The sequence below is a fragment of the Ostrinia nubilalis genome, chromosome 10, assembly GCF_963855985.1.
Source record: "Ostrinia nubilalis chromosome 10, ilOstNubi1.1, whole genome shotgun sequence".
NCBI lineage: Eukaryota > Metazoa > Arthropoda > Insecta > Lepidoptera > Crambidae > Ostrinia > Ostrinia nubilalis.
The window spans coordinates 13,356,226-13,375,928 of record NC_087097.1 but is presented as its reverse complement, the minus strand read 5'-3'; the positions used below and the strand labels follow the sequence as shown (position 1 = coordinate 13,375,928).

At 41.0% G+C, this 19,703-nt stretch overlaps 1 protein-coding gene across 1 annotated transcript; it reads left to right on the top strand.

Annotated features, from left to right (window-relative positions):
* Positions 1 to 957: 957 nt before the first annotated feature.
* On the top strand, positions 958 to 13,252 carry LOC135075448 (uncharacterized). Its single transcript, XM_063969889.1, has 13 exons — positions 958 to 1,139; positions 1,241 to 1,352; positions 1,441 to 1,572; positions 1,840 to 1,898; positions 1,979 to 2,135; positions 2,976 to 3,144; positions 3,189 to 3,638; positions 3,683 to 3,802; positions 3,847 to 4,626; positions 6,537 to 6,719; positions 7,254 to 7,401; positions 9,654 to 9,750; positions 10,231 to 13,252. Exons 1-13 carry the CDS (start codon positions 1,106 to 1,108, stop codon positions 10,415 to 10,417), a joined length of 2,628 nt encoding a protein of 875 aa, XP_063825959.1. The 5' UTR covers positions 958 to 1,105; the 3' UTR covers positions 10,418 to 13,252.
* Positions 13,253 to 19,703: the final 6,451 nt, after the last annotated feature.

Here is a 19,703-nt window from a genome sequence, read left to right as displayed (position 1 = left end):
CGTACATAACAATAAAAACATTTATTTTGTTGATGAACTCATTAATGTGGATAAGAACATGGGAACATTCCCGGAACATCTGCATTTTCTAGTCTAGAGTCCAGAGTGGGTACAATGCTTCCTTCAAATCAACAGCCCAAAGCTGCATAGAGCTGTTCGACGAGGTTATCAGCAACAGCGCCCTCCTTCGTTCGACTTCGATTAGCTCGGATAGATACCGAACGAACGAAATGTCAGCAGAACAAACAAAAAGCGCATAGTGATGTGACTTGATTTAGCGGTTGACAAATTTGCTTTGATTGAACTAATAAAAATATTAAGGCAATAATTATGTGCTATTGCCTTAACATCTGTAATAGTTCTTGACAAACAAAAACGAAATATATGAAACTTTATATGATTTCATTTATTTCGTTCCTAGCTTGATTAAAATATTAATAAAGCCACATATACTCTTAATAATATTGGAGATTTTATGACCCATTAGGCAAAAAAAAAAAAATCCTCTGGCTATTCTATCCTAATCCTACAAATAAAAGCTATTATTGATGACAAAATAGCCGTCACTTTCAATCTTATTCAATCATTGTTCAATCAGGTTGTCCATGTCCCATCTCTAGAACTCATAGTCTGACTGGGGGGGCGCTGGTGCTCACATGTATTGGTGTTACTATTTTATTAAAATGTCCGAAAGACACTGGAACATTCATTGATCTAGTCGTAGTATTATCAGTCAGAACTTTATCTTTGAAACTTATGAAACCTGGTTAAAAGAGAATAATTAATTAAAGAGTTTAATTATTAACTGTTTTTTGGTTTAAATGTGCTAATACTGCTATTATACAACACGTTGCATTTGTTAACTAAAAATTTTAGGGTAGCTTTTATCATTTATATGGCAACCATAATCACAGCGTTCTGTCAAATCTGACGTTTATCAATCATAAAATAGTTCGTCTTTTGGCCACCACGTTTATTTTGGACTGTGTAACGAATTTATTTTTATGTTAATGAAAAATAAACATCTTGGCCGTTAACCGCTCGCATGGTATAATTCACGCGTGACGAAAGTATAGTTTATTAAATTTTTTGATATATTGACACAATGAATACTGACATGGATTCATCGAATGCGGATGGTAAGCGGCATCAAATTTATAAATAACACACCGCGGTGGTGTATTTACGTATTCTAAAATTACTAATTACCGCGTGAACTAAATTTGGTACTATTTGGCAGAATATTACGTGACTGCGCTTCAAATTTTTGACTACTGCGGTGCAGAAAGCTCGGGGACGTTACGGGTTGACGCTCTGATGGATAAGTTTGCCCCATTCATCAAAACTAACAAGTAAGTAGTTAAACTCTTTCGTAGTATTTAGTTACTGAATATTGCCCTTTTTCACTCTAATCTCAATGTGTTGTTTATTTCTTCATAGAGCTGAATACAGCTACTTGAAGTCCTTGTTGGATCCTGGCCAGAACAACCCTGAAGTGAATGTGATAATCCTGGCAAAAGCTTTGCACAAGTACAGCGAGAGTCAGAAGTGTAAAGTTGATCTTGATGAGAGGTAAATAAATCTTTGTTTTGTACACAGTTTTTTTATTAAACAAAATAATAATCTTTATTGACTCACACAAACATTGAAAACATACATGAGATGTTTACACCGTTTATTCGTTATTTGTTTCCTTATCTTATCAAGGTTTAAAAACTTATGTGCAGTGTTTACTAGGTACAATCAATTGACTTAAACTCTCCTTTTATTTATTGTTGTAGCGCTAGATAATTTGACAAAAACAAGTAAACAAACTTTCAATAATACTTATTTTTTCAGCTTCAATTTGAGGTGTGGGCAAGCTCCGCATGATTCAGACTCAGGGATATCATCTGATGGTAATTTAAACCATAATCATTTGAAATATATCTCTATTTAAATTAGCACTTTAAACGCAACGTCTGTATCTCCCTTGTAGGCTTCCAACTGCTGGAAGATTTACAAAGCGAGCTGCGTGAGAAGGCACACTTGGCCCACCAGCTCCGCAACCAGCTGGACTTCACGGACCGCCAGCACGAGGAGGTGCTGGCTACGCTCACAGCCGAGCGGGACTCGCTGCGGGGACATTTGAACATGTACGTTAAAATTACTTATGATAAATTACGTTGTTGACTAGCAAATAAGTCCAAAGAACAACTTATCTAAAAAAAGCTTTGTTGTAGACTGCAATCCAAATTAGTTATCACTTAACTACTAAATGAGATGACTAGTTGGATTGAAATCCACCCTAATGTTGTCCTTCATAATAATAGAAAATAAGTGTAATTATTATTGGTTGAGTCATAAACTATGTAAATTGTTTGCCATTATGTCCTAATAGGTTGGAATGCATTAAGGTAAAATACATTTTATATTTTCTTTCAAGCTAACAAAAGCTCTAAGATATGGAAAAGATAAGGTAAAATACTTCCTTGAGCATTATGTTTCTCTTACATACAATGCATTGTCATGATTCATGCTTTGAGTCAGATAGATTAGGTAGGAGAGTATCTATTTTTATGGCATATCACACACAAACTGTCAATTTACACAATACAAGCATCTTAAATTCCCAAAACTTTGAAAAAAGAATAGCCACTGGTTATTACAGCCTTGCCAAACTGGTGGATCACTAGCGTTTTCCGCGGCGTGTCCGCAGCAGCTGCGTGGCGAACACGTCGCGGATTCTCAACGTTACCGCCTCGAGTATTCGCCGCATGGTCGTGGTGGCCGCTCCGCTTTGAAAACGCTTGTAACCTGCCAGTGTGGTAAGGCCCTAAAACTGTCGCATCAACGCGGCGACGATAGGTACCAACCTACCAAGTTAAATTTCTGTCAACTGCTGAACTGCTGCAAGCTTACTTGGCTAAGCTGTATGTGTTAGCGGGAATATTATCAATAGTGCAATATTAAAAATATTAGTTCCTTATCTCCAGGTTACGCGAAGAGAACATAACTCTGAGCCACGTGCGCCGCGACTATGAAGAGGCCTGCGACCGCCTGCTGGCCAGCGAGCGGGCGCTGGACGACGCGCGCCGGGAGCTGGAGGGCTCCCGCAGGAGGAGCAAGCTGCTGGCCGAGCAGCGAGCCGCGCTGGAGAGCGAGGTCAGTGCAGGGGACACGAGCGAGCCACGTGCGCCGCGCCTCAGGAAGCCTGCGACCGCCTGCTGGCCAGCGAGCGGGCGCTGGACGACGCGCGCCGGGAGCTGGAGGGCTCCCGCAGGAGGAGCAAGCTGCTGGCCGAGCAGCGAGCCGCGCTGGAGAGCGAGGTCAGTGCAGGGGACACGAGCGAGCCACGTGCGCCGCGCCTCAGGAAGCCTGCGACCGCCTGCTGGCCAGCGAGCGGGCGCTGGACGACGCGCGCCGGGAGCTGGAGGGCTCCCGCAGGAGGAGCAAGCTGCTGGCCGAGCAGCGAGCCGCGCTGGAGAGCGAGGTCAGTGCAGGGGACACGAGCGAGCCACGTGCGCCGCGACTATGAGGAAGCCTGCGACCGCCTGCTGGCCAGCGAGCGGGCGCTGGACGACGCGCGCCGGGAGCTGGAGGGCTCCCGCAGGAGGAGCAAGCTGCTGGCCGAGCAGCGAGCCGCGCTGGAGAGCGAGGTCAGTGCAGGGGACACGAGCGAGCCACGTGCGCCGCGCCTCAGGAAGCCTGCGACCGCCTGCTGGCCAGCGAGCGGGCGCTGGACGACGCGCGCCGGGAGCTGGAGGGCTCCCGCAGGAGGAGCAAGCTGCTGGCCGAGCAGCGAGCCGCGCTGGAGAGCGAGGTCAGTGCAGGGGACACGAGCGAGCCACGTGCGCCGCGCCTCAGGAAGCCTGCGACCGCCTGCTGGCCAGCGAGCGGGCGCTGGACGACGCGCGCCGGGAGCTGGAGGGCTCCCGCAGGAGGAGCAAGCTGCTGGCCGAGCAGCGAGCCGCGCTGGAGAGCGAGGTCAGTGCAGGGGACACGAGCGAGCCACGTGCGCCGCGCCTCAGGAAGCCTGCGACCGCCTGCTGGCCAGCGAGCGGGCGCTGGACGACGCGCGCCGGGAGCTGGAGGGCTCCCGCAGGAGGAGCAAGCTGCTGGCCGAGCAGCGAGCCGCGCTGGAGAGCGAGGTCAGTGCAGGGGACACGAGCGAGCCACGTGCGCCGCGACTATGAGGAAGCCTGCGACCGCCTGCTGGCCAGCGAGCGGGCGCTGGACGACGCGCGCCGGGAGCTGGAGGGCTCCCGCAGGAGGAGCAAGCTGCTGGCCGAGCAGCGAGCCGCGCTGGAGAGCGAGGTCAGTGCAGGGGACACGAGCGAGCCACGTGCGCCGCGCCTCAGGAAGCCTGCGACCGGCTGCTGGCCAGCGAGCGGGCGCTGGACGACGCGCGCCGGGACCTGGAGGGCTCCCGCAGGAGGAGCAAGCTGCTGGCCGAGCAGCGAGCCGCGCTGGAGAGCGAGGTCAGTGCAGGGGACACGAGCGAGCCACGTGCGCCGCGACTATGAGGAAGCCTGCGACCGCCTGCTGGCCAGCGAGCGGGCGCTGGACGACGCGCGCCGGGAGCTGGAGGGCTCCCGTAGGAGGAGTAAGCTGCTGGCCGAGCAGCGAGCCGCGCTGGAGAGCGAGGTCAGTGCAGGGGACACGAGCGAGCCACGTGCGCATTGGCGTACCCAAGGTTAGGGGCGGCGAATCCTGACAAAGGGACTTAGGGGGATGGGGGCGATTAGTGGGCACTACACCATTCGGAGATGGAATGCCAACGCCTGCTGGCCAGTGAGCGGACGCTGGACGACACTATTAAACCGAATCTCCACTAGAGGTAGCCTCGGGTCGAGCGGCCACCTCAACCCGCGGCTGCTCAAATGGAGACGCTGCCTCAACCTGAGGCACGACTTGTTGCGAGGCAAATTTCCGCGGACCGAGCCACATTTTGTCGGTCGGGATGAGGCAGCCGCTCGGCCCGAGGCTACATACTAGTAGATACGGGGCCATGACGATACATCGACGCTTTGGTACGGATGGGGTTAAGCGAGGAGGTGTGCCACTTACCCAGTGAGAGGGAGAGTCGCATTCCAGCTCGATGCGCGGTTAGCTTGCTCGGGCTGTATGGTAATTTAAATTCAAATTCAAATTCAAATTGTTTATTTGCCTACTAAGTGTACATTAGAGGTCTTATCACTAATACATGTGTGCTTATTACTTAGTTACCTAGTTAAGGCATTGCAAAGGTTTGATGGGAGGGCTACATTATTTATTTTTATAAATAAGTAAGTATTTATAATAAGTATAAATAAGAGTGTTACATTAATATTAAATCAAATATTCTATTGAATATAATATATTATGTTATATATAATATATTTGCTAAAGACTCAGAGCGCCATAATGAGATATTTTAATAAAAAATTAAAAAGTATAAAAAGTTAGTTTGTTGTATTATTTATATGTTGTTTTATAGGGTTTGTTATTTAAATATTCGTCTAGTTTGTAGTAGCAGTTATTTATTAAGAATTGTTTTAGCTTGTTGTTAAAAATTGTGTACTTTTGTTCGTTTTTTATTTCCAGTGGTAATTTATTGTATAGCTTGATGGCCATATAGTATGGGCTGCTATTCAGCATTTTAATTCTCGAGTATGGTAGGCATAGTTTTTCTTTATGACGAGTGTTTACGTTATGGGTGTCTTGCATTTTTTGGAATGAATTTATGTTTTTATAAACAAATGAACATAAATCGTGTATGTATATTGATGTTAGAGTCATTAATTTGTATTTTTTGAAATATGGTTTACAGCTTTGTGTATTATCTATTTGGGCTATAATTCTTACACATTTTTTCTGTAGTAGAAACAAGTCATTGGCATTTACGCTGTTGCCCCATAGCATTATGCCATATTTCAGCCAGGAATATGCGTACGCGTAGTATGTCGTTAATGCTGTTTCTGTGTTGGTGCTGTGTTTGATTTCGAAAAGGGCGTATGTGAACTTTGATAATTTAGTTTTTATTTGATCGATATGTGTTTTCCAATTGATGTTTGTATCTATGTGTAGTCCTAGCAATTTAAAAGTATCTACTGTTTCTAATTGTGTTTTGTCCAGTATTATATTTATGTTTAGGGGAGCTATTGTATATGGTCGGAATTGCATTATTTTTGTTTTATTAAGATTTATTTCTAGGTTGTGTAGTTTAAGCCAATGTGTAATATTTGATAATGTATCATTGATAAGGGTGTTAGGATTTGAGTTTTTTTCGCACTTGATTAAAATAGACACGTCGTCTGCAAAAAGTATGGGAAATGATATTTCTCTATTTAAGATTTTCGGAAGATCGTTAATATAAATTAAAAAGAGTACACAACCTAGTACACTTCCCTGGGGGATGGAACAGGTCATGGAACAGGTTTATAATGCTAAAAGCTTGATAGTGCACCCACCAATATTTAGAGGAGATTCCCAACAATAAAAGCTCCTGAAGATGACCCGAAGCAGTTTATTGTTGTTAACCTTGTCTTTTACACGGACTTCATTATCGTTTCCAGAAGCTGACCCTGCAAGAGTTGCTGACCAAGTCCAAGGACGAGTGCCACCGCATCAACGAGATGTATGCCTCGCGGCAGTCGGCGTTGCTGGAACAGAACGAATCGCTTCGGGCCGAGCGTGCCGAGTTGGCCGCTCGTCTGCACGACCAGGAAGAGGTCATGCAGCAGCTCATCAAGGAGAAGGTACACAGTCGGTGCTGCAGCAGGCAGAAAAAAATCTTATTTAGAAATAAAATAGAGAAACACGGGTCTCAACACAAACATTTTTAAGAGTTGCATAATGTATTCACGTCGCGCGTCGGCTGCAGCATAGCAGCCGACACGTCACAAGCACACTTATTTAGAAATAGTTATTTACTTTTTGGACGGATACTGATTACGGGGCAGGTTAGCGTGGGCAGGCCTCCCACTAGGTGGCCCGACGATCTGGTGAGGGTCGCAGGAGGTGCCTGGATGCGAGCGGCGCAGGACAGGTCTTTGTAGAAATCCTTGGGAGAGGTCTTTGTCCAGCAGTGGACGTCTTTCGGCTGAAACGAACGAACGAACGGATTACGGATTTTGATGAAATTTTTCCCTCCTCCTCTTCAAACACCTCCCATAAAGGGTGGAACTCTCCCTAACTTATCACTATGAAAATATGGAACATTTTTCACGGGTGAAGCCACGAGCAAAAGCTAGTCTATTATATTAGTGACCTGGATAAACTATTCTATTCAGGTCCTGCTGGAAATGGAGCTGAAAGACACAGTGAACAAAGCCAACCAGACTCCGCTGCGGCTCGACCGCTCCATCGACGTCAGCTACTGCGAGGACCACGCGCTCGCCGCGCTCGACAGCCTCACTGCAGACAGCCGCTTCTCGCCCGGTCAGTATACTCGATGGACTGACGACCGTCGGTACAAGGCGACCAGACGCCGCTGCGACTCGACCGCTCCATCGACGTCAGCTACTGCGAGGATCACGCGCTCGCCGCGCTCGACAGCCTCACCGCCGACAGCCGCTTCTCGCCCGGTCAGTACACTCGGTGGACCGACGACCATCGGTACAAGGCGACCAGACGCCGCCGCGGCTCGACCGCTCCATCGACGTCAGCTACTGCGACCACAGCCGCTTCTCGCCCGGTCAATATACTCGATGGACCGACGACCGTCGGTACAAGGAGACCAGACTTCGCTGCGACTCGACCGCTCCATCGACGTCAGCTAATGCGACGACAGCCGCTTCACGCCCGGTCAGTATACTCGGTGGACCGACGACCATCAGTACAAGGAGACCAGACTCCGCTGCGACTCGACCGCTCCATCGACGTCAGCTACTGCTACGAAAGCCGCTTCTCGCCCGGTCAGTATACTCGATGGACCGACGACCGTCGGTACAAGGCGACCAGACTCCGCTGCGGCTCGACCGCTCCATCGACGTCAGCTACTGCGCCGACAGCCGCTTCTCGCCCGGTCAGTACACTCGGTGGACCGACGACCGTCAGTACAAGGCGACCAGACTCCGCCGCGGCTCGACCGCTCCATCGACGTCATCTACTGCGACGAGAGCCGCTTCTCGCCCGGTCAGTATACTGCTCGGTGGACCGACGACCTCGAGAAGATTATGTGGTAACGGCTAGATGCTAAGAGTGGGAGAACGTGCTTTGTGGCGTTGCTTGGGGAAAGCTTACGTCCAGCAGTTGACTGCTTTTGACTGAAAATGCTGATGAGTCATCATCAGCTCTGTATAACATTTTTTTCTTTTGATTATGTAGAAACCTATAACGAAATTTTCTTTGAATGCGCACTTACTCTTTTCACTCTTGACTGACGAATTTTTTATTGTCCCCCACATTTTAACGATACCCATTTCTATTAATCCCTAACTCTCTTAGTAACCTTTAATTTCCCTCTAGAAAACCGCCTGTTAGACGAAGAGTCGTTCATGAATGCCCTAAAAGAAGACCAAGGGCGGGGCACCAACATGTCACTGTTTGACGAGATCCGTCTCAGCTTCAACAATACCAGGCACAGCGTCACTGGCAACAATCATTACGATGACAGATGCCTGAACCCTTTCGAAACCTCCATGACAACAGTCGAGACCCAAACAGATACAGAAGTTGACAAAATCACAGAATTAATCAACTCTGAAACGCAAACTGAGGATCTAGGAAATTGCGAGTGCACCCAGTATCATAACATTCAAACGCAAACTGACGACATCTTCAATAACAATAATAGTATAGAATGTATAAACTGCTCGAACTGTCTTGAATGCGAGAAAATGAAGCTAAATATAGATAAATTAGAGAACGACGTGAGGCGTTCGCAGCTTGTCGTAAAAGAAACGGAAGGCGAGCTGTCTCGTTACGAAGATAACTTAAGTCTTCTTCAGAAGCTAGTAAACGATAGTAACGGGAGGAATAGCTTCCTCCAAGCTGCTGTGGATAGCTTGCAAGCTAAGATCAGGCTGTTAGAAGCTGCTTGCGCTAGCCAGAAGGAGATTTTAGAAGGCTTCGAGCGCGATATGTGCTGTGCGCAGTGCCAGACTGATGGCGGTAAATCGCTTATGCTATTAACGTATTTGGGACACATAGACTTTGTAATTGTGTATTGTCGAATTAGGAGAGTAGATATAATGTAGGAGATGGTAAATATTAGGTTTTTATTATATTTAATTCAAGTTGAAACAAATCGGTTTACATGGAAAAAGGGAATAATATGTGATTGTTACATTTGTGTATTGTAATTTTGTCTTGTTTCTATGTTGATTGGTGGTGGCGTTATAATTATTTTACACGGCAACGCAACAATTTTAGTAACTAAGTAAAAAAAATGTCTTAAAAATCCTACACACGGGTGATGTATGCTGCTATAGAATCATTCTAAGAAAACGATTTTCTATTGCATAGCATTTTGTAGTGTTGTCTGTCGTTGCGTCGCCGTGTATAAACTTTAATGTGGGCCATGTAGGTTAATTGTTGCATTGTAAGCGTCCTGTTTGGAATTTTTCGTAACGATATTATGTTTACGTATAAATTATGTATTTTTAGTTCGTAGTTAATGTAGTAGATGTAGTATAGTTGAACAGAAGTTAATGAACGTATAGTTTCTAATGTATTTGTGTATGTTACAGACATATCTTCAGTGGGGACACAGGTGGAGGTGCCGTGCGCGGACTGCGAGAAAAGGAAAGTGATCGCACCGCACCGCAGTTTGAGGAAATATTTCTGGTGCGTATAAAAAACTTATATTTTTTATTGTATTTTCGAATGTTCGCATAACTTTCAATATAACTATGAATCGAATCTTCAACTTCGAGATAGCCATACTGATTTACAATGTAAATCTATAGTGGAAAGTGGTTATAATGGCCCGAAGCATTTGCACAACAAAGTGCCATCTTTGGTTGATGTCAGGTCTCGGTCAATTTCTATTGATATGAGCTGTGTGACTATGAGTTTACGTTATGTAAGATTTTAGTTTTAAAAGTAGCCGCTAAAAGCGCTGTACAATTTGTCATACATTTATGATTTAATATATTTTTTTACGTAGTCGTTATTGAGCACACATAACATAAACTCATGGTAAGCACACTGAAAGCTATATTAACTATATTTATCTTTTACATAATCTCCTTTATAACACCAATTAGCTTCGTGTTCACCGTGACAGCGCCCACATCGTCTCAGTCCCTCAGTATGTGATTGCAGGGACGCACTCAAGGTCATGTTCCAAGTTTTCGCGGTGGTCTGCTTTGCGTGCGCGGTCTGCGTTCTGTACGCGTTCGCGCGACCGCTCGCCGCCTGCCGCGATCCTGTACCGTGGCGATGGCTGCAGCCGCAAGATATCATGGACCTGTTTCTGAGGATCGAGTACGTTGCCGATGTGCCTATGTGAGCAATAATAACAGTTTTGCTGTAGGAATAAGGTCCTTTTCAGCATCAACATCATTTCTACAGTCCACTGCAGGACATAGGAAATTTGCCTTGTGTTAATGCACGGGGAGTTCTTTTACAGACGGCAAATTATGTGCACCATATTAGTCCTTTTTAGCAAATTGTTTTTCGACCTAGAGACGAAGCAATAAAGTTAAAATGTGACTATATTCAACAATTTTATAAAGGGATGCTGATATTATTCTGATGAGGACCTTATCCTAGTACTATTCTCAAGATTTAAACCAGAAATAGATAAACTGTGTCGTCACGTACACGTGCGCGTATACGTAACCTTACGTTATTATATTACAGTACATTTGACCAATAGCTCAAGCCAATTTGGGCCTTATCGAGTTTGCAATAGAGGCCGAAATAGTGGCCGCAATAACAATTAACAGCTGCAATCTTGCTCAATGTAGCTACTAGGAGTTTGCAGCATATCTGTAGAGCATTTAAACCGCCTAGTGTAAAAGTGGTGAAATAATTATGTTCTCCAAAATAGATAACGATTCCCGAGAGCGCTGGCTGCAGCTTTATTTGAAAAGTCAAATTCAAAACTTGATTAAGACTTTAAATCATTAATACATAAGTGTTCGCTTTGAATACAGCCTACTCTGTGCAATACATTTTTGTTGTTTTGCTCTGAATGACAGATCACATTCTATTATTGGACGCTAAAATAGTTGTAAAAAACTACTAAAAATATACTGAAGAATCTTGGTTTGAGAGTTAACCATTGATGTTAATTGGCGTCACAAATTAGAACTAATTTTTGTTTGCAATATTTGTTCACCCATGGAAAATACGCTAATTCAGTGCCTGATCTGCCAATGTAAATAAGATTTTAATTAGATAACCTAAATTTAGTAAAATGCATTTAAAATAATATACGTTTTTTCGGTGTTGTGATTGTAAGGTTACGATTAGATGCGTGACTGACTGCTTGACAGTTAGTTGTATAACATCGTTTTGAAAATTTTCAATCAAAATTTTTCGATGGGCCTTCGATGGAACAGCATGTTAAAATAATTAGACCTAAGTAACATTCAAAATTAGTGATCCACCATAAACACAAACCAAATAACTTTGATGGTGTTGATGCACTTTTAGATATTATCTCGAATATTTTAATAACACACAGTTTATTTAATGTTAAGCTGTTTTTATTAACGTTCCGTAAATGGCTGATTAAGGATTTTCGTTTTGCGCACTTTCCATGACGTCAATAACTTACGTTCATAAAAACACATGCTAGTCTGAAGAGCTTTCTATCTGTTCGAAAGAAATAAATGTATCAATTAAATCGCTGCAACTAATTTATAAAAGTGCAAATTTTTAATTTTTTCAAGTATGTTTTATACAGTCTTGTCTATTTTACCGCATCATAAATAAATAATAATCTCAAATCTGCCAATTGAATTTCAGCATTTACTTTATTGTTTTTATTATTACTTATTTTTTAATTTCATATTTTATACTTTCTCTTGTATATTTTAAGTAGATTAGTTTGATCCAGTTTAACGGATCTGTAGATTTTAACGGCGTTTCTCCGAATTTTTATTAATTTCAGCTTAATTCTCATTTTGATTGTCATTAATACTAATTAAAGATCTAAATTAATCGATGGCTTTTGCAATTATTACTTCCATTTCTGTGATAACCCAGTGCCAGTGTATTAGATATAGGACTTAGCAGTTTACTTGACCTAAGATTATAAAATGTCGGAGCTTCATAATTTTGATAAGCTAACTTTGTGTCAATTCGAACAATTTCCAAAAAAGTGTTGTGATAAAGTGATTTTGTTATTTATTCAAAGTTGGTGACAAACAAATTTTATCAAAACGACCAAAAATTATAAATGAATTTATGATGTATGTTGATAGTAAGTTTTGTATTTTATAATGGTTTTGCACATCTTTAAACATTGACTAGGCGTATCTAATGCTGTCCTGTCTGTCTACTACTATGTCTAAGTCAAGACCTATTGCCATCAGTCAAACGTCAAAGACTTTTCAAGAGACATAAAACAAATAAATGAGTACCTAAATCTTGTGCTTACCTTGCCCTGAAGAAATCGATTATCTAAGTAAGAGAATCAATGTTTGCAGATGTGCCAACCCTAATTTTAATTAAAATGTCAAGGATAAGGAAAACGGTGTTACCTTACCGCCCAGTTCCTTGCTAGTGTAGCTAACTAACGTGACATTTATCAATGCATTTATTTGTTAGATAGGTTAAAAATTTTACGTATCGAATAATAAGTTTGCAATGTTAGGTTTAGTTTATTATGTCTCTCATATTTGTATGAGCCCGATTTGAGACTTCACATCTAAGACTAAAAGTCGACAAGTCTAACTTCTTTTGTTATTAGTCCCGATTCATACTGGCGTGTGCGTTTTACAAGCGTATAAACGCCGCGTGCACGCGTCGCGTTTGTTAGTTATAACTGAAACAGAATGAGGTTTATACTTTTTAATGACTTAAGTATATTGATGTGCAGTTGAGGACATAACTAGTCCCATAATCGGTATAAAATACCAGGTCCTGTTAGATTTACAGACTTTTAGTTTGAGAAAGTGAATCCATTATCGGCACCTAAGAGATTAAAGATATTTGTTCGTGTTTGTTAAGTATGTTTTTATTATATAGCATGTTTATTAATCGCACTCCCTTCAAAATTATTATGTGAAATACAGCACTACTTTTTAATTATTTTCATTAGAATGTTAATTGCGAGTGCGGTAAGAAATAGTAAGAATGTAACAAAATAACAATAAAATAAATAAATATTTAATCTTGGTTTTTATTTAAATGCCTTGCATCCTTAATTACCTTTTTCTTATTTTTTTTTTAATTATGGGTTTTTTGGACGTCCTTTGGCTAAAACGAACAGGTTTTTTAAAATGACAATTTAGCAATATTTAACGAACCAAAAACACAAGTTTTAAACTTTCATGAACACTAAAAAATAATTTGATTGGCATATTTTTCGTAGAAATGCAAACAAAATGCAACATAAACAACCAAAGTTGTATTCAATAATAAGCTATTAGTTCAAGCAGGGGTCTACTTATACCAAAAAGAAACAAGCGCCACTCATTCAAATTGACTCCCACCAACTTCATTGAAAGTGGTATACTCTTACAAAGGACCCCGTAATCTTTTCTTTTGTATGAATACAATGGCGTCCGTCAACCCTCAAGGTGCCTTACACAAAGGGATATCGGGTTGGTAACTGAGAATCGCGATTCGGGATAATTCCCACAAGTCGGCCATTTTTTCTGCCAATAAGAAGTGCAAAAAAGTTATTGGTCATTTTGGGACAAGAAGTTGGGAGATGCATATCTTCTATTTTTAATTGGGTTGGTGTCGAAACGTTTATGGCCAATATTTTTTGCTGGAATTGAGCAATAATATTAGGCGTTTTTGATGTTTCTTGTAGGAGGAGGTAGATGATTTATGTCCAGCTCCTTTATTACAAAAAACTTTTCTTTATTGTTATGTAAGTATTGTCGATGACAATTAAATATGTTTATTACTATTTATCAATTCACGGATAGTAACTTATCATATTTTTTATAACGGAATTAGTATTTTGATCATTAAAATAATATTACCCCGCATTAACTTAATAAATTGTGAATTTATTAAAATTGCTATATCATCAAGAGTTGCTGGACACAAAACATAATTCGAATTCAAACGATATTGAACTTTATCATTCAAATATAACGTTCAAATTGTGCATGTCCATTAGTAGGGAGTGTCGCAGGGAACACACCTGTCGCCCCACCGTGGGAACGGAGGGAAGTCCGCATAGCTATACAGACTGTTTTACAGGACCAGCTAGGGGTGGATTGAACTCCGTGAACTGTGTGATAAAATGTATTCCTCGCTTTAGGAATTAGGCCAGCTGGAATATGAGGGGCCTTATCTTTAACGGCTTTATTTGTTTACTTATCGTAACTGTTAACAGTTTGATCTAGGTCCGTATTTTTCGGTAGTTACAACTTTATACCACATTTATATTATACTCTCACATTCGCTAATAGACAGATATTTTTCTGACCGGACAAGTCCGGTCTTATTCCTTCAAATCACTCGCGTCTCTACTTGTATTAAAATTAGATGCAGATAAATATTGCAAGTATTTAAAATGGAGAGAAAGTGCCCATGAACCTATACAGTGTGAGTCACGTTAAAGTGTACATATGAAAATAGATGAAACTAGACCTATTTTTATCGACAAAAAAGAGGTCCAAAAATTTTTGAGTTTTTTTTTTAATTTTTTATAGAATTTTTTTTCTTCCAATTACTTCTTGTAAAGAAAACGTAATAACTTTTAAACTAAGCGGTATATCCTGATAAAATAAAAACAGTAATAATGCTAAATAACAGGCAATACTAAAAAAATACATAAAATACACAATAAAGGCCAACAAATAATAAAAAATGATACTTTTTGAAAAAAATCTGCTTTTAAATTCGTGTTTTTTTGGTTATTTGATAAATTTCTCCAAAAAATGCCCCTATAACCGGTGGTTTTTATTACTTTGTATTATTCTCTATCGTATTACCTTCGTAAAAACAAAAATCGCATGTCTCTATCCCTATCACAACGTTTGCAATGATCATTTGAACTAAGCCTCTCCGGGCGCGCCGTTCAACGCTTCGTTAGCAACGAAACTGAAAATGGCTCTAGATTTGTAATTTTGATAAAGACAAGTTAGATTTCAAATAAAAACAAAAGATTTCGAAGTAAAATATGCATTTTAGTTAAAATTAAAATTGTCTCTACCTGTAGCGGAGAATAATGTTATGGCAGGCCTTTGTTCAAACGATCATAGCAAATGTTGTGATAGGGATAGAGACATGCGATTTTTGGTTTTACAACGATAATACGATAGAGAATAATACAAAGTAATAAAAACCACCTGTTATAGGGGCATTTTTTGGAGAAATTTATCAAATAACCAAAAAAACACGAATTTAAAAGCAGTTTTTTTTTCAAAAAGTATCATTTTTTATTATTTGTTGGCATTTTTTGTGTATTTTATGTATTTTTTTAGTATCGCCTGTTATTTAGCATTATTACTGTTTTTATTTTATCAGGATATACCGCGTAGTTTAAAAGTTATTACGTTTTCTTTACAATAAGTAACTGGAAGAAAAAAAAATCTATAAAAAATTTAAAAAAAATCTCTAAAATTTTTTTACCTCTTTTTTGTCGATAAAAATAGGTCTAGTTTCATCTATTTTCATATGTACACTTTAACGTGACTCACACTGTATATGTTGTATATATTACCTAGTTTCCAATATTTATTAAGTTTTTTCTTACGTATAGGTAATTATTGTTATTCTATCTAATCCTATAATGCGGCAAGTTTAAAACCAAAAGTCGGTCAAGTTATTATCTCCCAATAAATCATCGTAACCGGAAGATGCTCTCAATAATTCTCACGTTATAAAGTGAACATTTACAAATATTTATCCATCAATCAGGGCACAATAAGTTTTTTGTCCGGCGGCCGACCGACCCGGAAACCGTCCCGGATGGATTTTTTTTATATAAAAACCAGTTGATAGGCAAAGGGCGCAGTTTTTGTACCCACCTGTTTCCATGGGAAATCTCCATGTCCGGGGATGAAAAAGTGTTACAGATTTTGGATGTAACAAGATTTTTTTCCGTGAGAGCGTCTCCTCACAATATTTCTTATAAATACCCCTTCCGTTCTTATTAATTTCATATACAGGTTAAGATACTGGGAGTTACCGTGTAGCATGACAAGTTCAAGTAATTTTCACTTTCGTCTTCCTTGTGTTTAAGTACTTAGTTAACTGAAATGCTTATCTCATTATCATCATCATCATTTCAGCCATAGGACGTCCACTGCTGAACATAGGCCTCCCCCTATGCTTTCCATGTTGATCGATTGGTAGTGGCCTGCGTCCAGCGCTTCCCTGCTACCTTTCATGGGTGGACGTCACACGCTGCGTTTTCCGGTACGAGGCCTTCATTCCAGAATCTTGCTGCCCCATCGGCCGACTTTTCTGCGTACTATGTGCCCTGCCCATTGCCACTTCAGCTTGCTCATCCGTCGAGCCATGTCAGCGACTAATTCGTTTACGGATCTCCTCATTTCTGATTCGATCTCGTAAAGAAACACAGAGCATAGCCCTCTCCATAGCACGCTGTGCAACTTTGAGCTACTGTATAAAGCCTATAGTGAGAGGCCACGTTTCCGAGCCATAAGTCATCACTGGTAACACAAATGCTTATCTACCGGAAGCAAATAAATGTCAAAATTCCTTTATTTGCATGGACTATTAAATAGTGTTTATTAAAAGTAAAATCCCTTTTTAAACACAGTCCTATCATTAACCCATTTAAGCTCTTGTGGTTGTCTGATTGTACAAATAAGTACATATTTACTTAGTTTAAATAGATACATTCGGTGAGTCGAATATCAAATGACACAAACCAGAACCGTCGTGTTTACAAACTGACCCAGTCTGAGAACTTTAACATTATTATTATTTATTAAATCCCCGGAACGTCCTCAAGTTTTTGCGTCGCAATAAATTACATCCCCATCTGTAGGAAGGAAGCTGGCCCGTTATCCATTAAACAATAATATTATATCCAGTCGTCGGTTCACACGCTTGTATGATACGGAAAAGGGCATGATCGGTTTTTTGTTGTTTTTTAAACTCTTACTTTCGGTTTGGGTTTTTAAGATTACCGGATTCACATAAAAATTGTCACTGAACATGGTCTTAAGTTTCATTGAGGGGGATATATCCTTTAGCTGAGATTGTCACGTATGATTGCCATTATTGGATTTTGGAATTTCAAATTTGGGGTGATGGCTAGTTTTACGTAGGTGGGTATTAGTATGGATGCTGAAATGGTGTAAAATAGAGCTTGATTTAGTTAAGACCGCGTTGGTCTGAGTTCATGTCAACAATGCCAGCTGTCTTTGTAAGTTCAAAGCCCGCCCGGGGACAATTTAGTAGTGATGAGTGTGAGAATTTATAGTTTAAGTACTTTCATGTTTTCATTTAAAAATTGATCACATTTAAGTTCAGCTTTTATGCATCATGGTCTCGTGAAAACCGGTCCTCAACAAGACGTTATTATGACGCATCCCCTGAGAAGTTGTGTAGCGATATGTAAGTTATGTACTCAGTTAACGAGGGTATAGCCCTACGATAAAGTAAATGTAGGTCATAGAAAATTTCCGCCTATTCACATACATCAGCCATGAGTATCGGAAATGACAAAGAGAAGGATTTTGCTCTCTCTAGATTCAGGAAATAAAGCGATAACTGTACCTATGACGTGAATCATTTCGGTTAGGTGGTGGTAACTAAGGTACATAGGTTCCTAACCGAAATTCCAAATTGGTTAGGTTCAGTAGAAATTCCGATAGACCGCTTTTTCCCATCATCAGCCCCTTTCACACGTCAGCGACATATGACATCAAATTATTCACTTTTCATTGGCTCCGTCACGACATCGCATGCAATACCGTCACACTTCGGTTCATGTGATACCACAGGATCTATATTAAAAGCTATTTTGAACTCTATGCTCTTTTACATAGGATAAACCCATTAAAAGTCTGGACTTAAACGTTAACTGGAACCATTTTGCGTTCACAAACCGTTACTTAAACTGTATTGCAAAGCAGTAAGGTTGTAAATAAACTGGAATTCTGTTTTGCAGGTGCCAAGTTGAGTGGTTTTCTGGCATTGTGACCGTGGGAGAAATGTTTACGATCTAATTAAATATTAATTTGTCGATGCAGGACGTACGGAACCAGACGGAAAGGTCATCAATGGAACACCTGGTTCAGTAGGACAATGACATTTTGTACTTTACTAGTATTACTTTACCACGTATTACCTGCAAGTAAACAATGAAAGTAGGTATTAAAGCGTGTAAAGTTAAATAAAAAGTTGTAATATTATGAAATTTTATGCAATAACGTTCTGAATATAATATTATATCTTAATAATCCTTAAAAATAATTTTAATTCGATAACATAAACATCGCGCAAGAAGTAGAAGGAACTTAACATTACTAAGCAAATCCTCCAAAATTTGAACCCACGACCTTTCGCTTGAAGCGTTACTGCTCACCACTACGCTACGGCGACATCCTAGTCTAGTCACCATGTCACCAATAACATCGGATATTAAAAAGGTGTCACCTTAAAAATAGTTTTAATTAAATGAGTTGAAATATGTAAATACAAATGAAATCTATTTACCTACTGTACTTATAAGTAGCAGAAGTCCCCATACCAAAAATACTGCGACATTGCTAAAACAACGCGAATTACCGAGTGCATAATAAAATACGGAGGTCTATCGAACCCTGCACCTTGGCACATTCTCATACACCGCGACCGTGAGAACCCAGCGACACCCCTGCCCATAAAGTAGGTAATTCCACCGCGAACCAAACTGCACGAAAAAACACGCTACTTCATAGCCTTCCCCTTCACGGTACGCCGCACACATGAAGTACCGAGTTAAACCGCAAAGGTGTGCGTAGAAAAAAACACAGTCCTTCATGGAAAGGTGTGAATCAATGAAGTACGGGGATAATGTGTTCGGGTGACGCGATAAAAAAATGCGTTCTTGATGGGCGCGCCGACGCCCATACATTCCCATACAATACAGGATAAGGGAGTAATCGAAGTAGCTTCACTTTGAGGAAATTGAATTTCGGCGAAATGTTTTTTATTTTTTTTAAATAACTATCTAGCTAACACCTGGGAAAATATTTCTATTAATAAAAATGGTAATAATGATTACATTTTCCTTAGTTTAATTTTAGGATATGCAAATCCTACCTACTACTTATTTTTGAAAATTGTACAATAAGTATTTTTTCTTAGAGAACGCATTGAGTAGGTAACGTTTTGTTAACAAGATCCTTTAAAACGCTCCCATAATGCCCAAAAAGACTTAGTCCAGAATCAAACCGCGACCCACCTACGCGCAGCAACCACTCATCCACCGCGTCCATTCACAACAGGTTCCCCCGTAGAGCGAGACGGAACGAAAACAAAACATTCCGACACAGTTCCCACCGCTCCAACCCTCGGGACAGAAAGAGACAGCTCAACTTCCCCGTTGCGTTTTATAATGCGGACGGAACGGGAACAAGGGCAATTTGAATTTTGCTTTGCGCGTACGCAGGATGCTCGGACATATCGTGTCGAGCCCC